Source organism: Frankliniella occidentalis, unplaced genomic scaffold (assembly GCF_000697945.3).
Source record: "Frankliniella occidentalis isolate FOCC.00 unplaced genomic scaffold, Focc_3.1 Scaffold36, whole genome shotgun sequence".
NCBI classification, from domain to species: Eukaryota; Metazoa; Arthropoda; class Insecta; order Thysanoptera; family Thripidae; genus Frankliniella; species Frankliniella occidentalis.
In genome coordinates, this window is record NW_026267166.1 from 2276200 (window position 1) to 2279847 (window position 3648).

The window sequence follows — 3648 nt, forward strand, 5'->3', positions numbered from 1 at the left end:
CCTTCCACGCCTTTCAGTTATTTTATATTGACATACTTTTCAACAAGACACGCGCGAATTTCGCGTGTCATTTCTCTCTTGGATTGACAGCTGCCTTGCTACGCGCGTCACCGCTGCAGCGGGATCGCTTGCTGCTGCTGCTGCTGCTGCTCGATGTCTTTCGACGACATGACTTGGCGAAACTGGTTGGCAAGTCCCTGCTCCCCCCCCCCCCCTCGAACTCGTCTCCCCCGCTACTTCTCTTTTCCCTGCCGCTGCTGCTGCTGCTGGACGCTCCGCAGCTCTTTTCGAGAGGACCAAACCACCGCAGTAATCTGCTGCGCTGTTCCCATCTGGTTTCCAGGTCAATTCCGCCCCTCCACTCCCCCCGTCCCGTACCCCACTCGGTCCACACTGCTTGGCCGTGCTGCTGCTGGTGCTGCTGCTGGTCGGCGCACGGGGGACCCCTCTCTTCTTATTATAACGTGAGCACACACAGCCACGGCCCCCCTTCCCACTTTACCTTCCTCTTATCGTCGATAGGCATCGGCACTAATGTGTGCGACACAAGCGTGCCAACGTGTGGCTCCCAGGCGGCCGGCCGGACCCGGACGCACGGCTCAGCACCCCGTGTGTTGTACACCGGACGCCTCCGAGTCGCCGCCGGGGCTGTCCTAGGGCGAGGGCTTGGAGCCGGGGCCCGGCCCGGAGGCCGTGCTGGACCGGGTGGAGTTGGGGCCGCCGCCTGACCAGGCCGCACCCGCGCGCCCCATTGTTCGCTGGCTTTGGCAAGCGAGCTCTACTTGTCTCCCGCTGTGGTGTGCGTGACCAGCGCGGTCAGCGTCGTGTCATCGCAAACGCGGGAGGAGGAAGCAGGGTCATTGAGATCAAAAGAGACCACAACAAATGATTTATCACGTTCTCATCCATTTATTAAATTCATCCTACAATACAGTCAATGCTCTTTGCCGGAAAGGCCCATAACGTTATATTCCTATTATTCTGTGTATCATTTTTCGAATAGAATCCGCTAGGGGTTATATAAATTTGATATCAAGTAAAATCTTTATCTTATGATATGTCTCAGTATTCCGCAATTCACTCTGCAAAATGCTTTGTTAAGCTGACAGTGAGCATTTAATTGTCGGCTAACATTTAAGAGATACTATCACAAAGGCACAGAAATACACTCAGAACTGACACATTTTTAGTTCAAGAAAAAAGGAGAAAAAGCTTGATCATAACAAACAGAATAAAACAGCTTACACAGCTACTTTTGATCACATATTTACCTAACAGGCATACCTAAAGACATTTAAACTTGCAAGTACGAGCAAGTACATAAGGTAATTTGAAAACGGTAAGGGACAACATTATTGTAACACAAAAAGCAAGATAACAATATATTTGACTAGCGCTCGTTCACACTTTGGTACTTTTACTTTCCATTAACTCTCTGAGACTTTTATATTATTCTACGTGAAGATAAGAAAATATTTCTTGGTAGCTTTTAACAGTTGTTCATAAAATATTTTGAATAAAAAAGCTGTTATGACATACTCATAGACACCCAAGAAAATGCACTATCTTAGCCTCGCGTTGCAGTTTTACTGACTTCTCATAAAACCACAAACGACAAAAAACTACCGCATATTGAAACTGAATAGATTTACTTTTGCTGCATGCTGTAGTGCTTTCATTTTCTTTCCAGACTGTGGCAGTCCCGGTGTCGCAGAGTGGTTTTACCCCCCGGCTCCCGGCACCCCCCCGGTACATCAGCCCTAGGTATAGTGTACCGGGGGTACACTGTCCCTAGGGCACATGTACCCCCCCATCTCGAGACCCGGGGGTACACCCAACCTAGGGCTGGTGTACCCCCGGGGGGTACACTGTCCCTAGGGCACATGTACCCCCCTACCCTCGACCCCCGGGGGTACACAGAACCTAGGGCTGGTGTACCCCCCGGGGGTACATGATCTCTAGGGCACATGTACCCCCCTCCTCGAGACCCGGGGGCACAGCGAACCTAGAGCTGATGCACCCCCATCTGAGGGGGGCACACGTACCCTAGAGTTTATGTATCACCCGAGATTCGTACGCACAACACCTAGAGTTAATCAAAGCTCGCTTTAGGTTATGTTAGGCTAGGTTATGTTAGGCTAGGTTAGGCTAGATTAGATCTGGCCACTTTAGTGGTGCGGAATATGTGCCCTCGAAGACATGAGGTATGGTAGATCCCTTACCCTCGAGGTAGGGGGTACATGGGCCCTAGGGATCGTGTAAACCCGGGGGGTACAACAGCCCTAGGTTGGGTGTACCCCCGAGGCTCGAGGGGTACACCAGCCCTCGGTACTGTTTACCCCCGGGGGTCGAAAAGGGGGGGTACATCTGCCCGAGGGACCATGTACCCCCCGGGGGTACATCAGCCCTAGGTTAGGTGTACCCCCGGGGGTCGAGGAGGGGGGGTATCTCTGGCCTAGAGATCGTGTACCCCCGGGGGTACCCCAGCCCTAGGTTCGGTGTACCCCCGGGGCTCGAGGGTGGGGGGGTACAGGTACCCTAGAGCTGATGTACCGGCGGTACTCCAACTCGGGGGGGTACAATCGCTCTGTTACACCGGCCTGGCGGCGCGCCGGCGCCCACCCGTCTCTATTGTGGCACCAATTGAATAGAAGTGTATTTGTGACGGGAAGGAACGGGATGACAGAGGATCGATATCGGACATCATCACATCAAGCTTGACAATATCGTGCTGCTCTGTTCGGCTCAGACTGACTCTCTCTCACTCCCTCTCGCTCTCTCTCTCTCTCTCTCACACACATACACACAAGGACACAACACATACACACTTACTCACACACCGACTTAGATTGAAAAAAAGAAACAAATCCACCACCTAACTAGAATATATTGCTCTAGAAAAAATAACACTATACAATTGTGTTTCTAACCAAAGTGGTCAAAGTGTCTAAGTATAGAAATTATCCTACCGAAAGATAACACAGCACCGGGGAGAAAGAGGGGATGACAACAATTTCTGTTCTCGGGAAGATTGGACGCACAGCTGAATAAACATAACGGACGTGAAGTAATATGTGAAGTGTTTTGCTGTCGAATCGAGCAGAGAAGATAACTATCTGGAGCATATCGCGAAGCTCGGAACGGCGCCGCGGCCGCTTGATGCTGCGACTCCGTGAAGTGATGGACCGATGTGGCGGCGGTCACACCCGGTCGCACCTGGTCCCGCTAGACCACGCCGGGTCACACTTGCTGAGCCTCCCAGGCGGTCTTGCTCTGCGGCTCGGGGGATGGCGCCAGAAGCACCTCGTCCTCGGACTTGAGCGGCTCCTGCAACACGAGAGCGACAGTTAGGGCACTCTGGGGGACGGGCCAAGGGTGCGCGACTCGCGCTTAGCAGTGGGCCCGGAAGGAGGGGGTAAGTCGAGGGGTAAGTTTTGTGGCAGTCGGAGTCGGGCGGCGGTATGGAAGTGGCCGCAGCAGCACAGAAGTGGGGTTTACCGCCGCCGCTCCGGGTCTGCCCAAAGTTTGACTTATCAACCCGGAATTTAAATCTCCCGCCCATCTCGTGGGGAGGAGAGCCTTGGCCGGGAGATTACAGCACTACAACATAGTCGCGTCGCTGTCACCATGGCAACGCCGGCCATTTAC

At 53.1% G+C, this 3648-nt stretch overlaps 1 protein-coding gene across 2 annotated transcripts in view; it reads right to left on the reverse strand.

The window, feature by feature from the left end:
• Nucleotides 1-886: 886 nt before the first annotated feature.
• LOC113208034 (ATP-dependent helicase brm-like) overlaps nt 887-3648 on the reverse strand; it is a 26556-nt gene continuing 23794 nt past the window's right edge. For both annotated transcript variants that reach the window (XM_052266234.1, XM_052266233.1), the window contains exon 9: nt 887-3327. In XM_052266234.1, coding sequence (XP_052122194.1) covers nt 3241-3327 — 87 coding nt within the window. In that variant the 3' untranslated portion in view covers nt 887-3240. The remainder of the gene's footprint in view (nt 3328-3648) is intronic.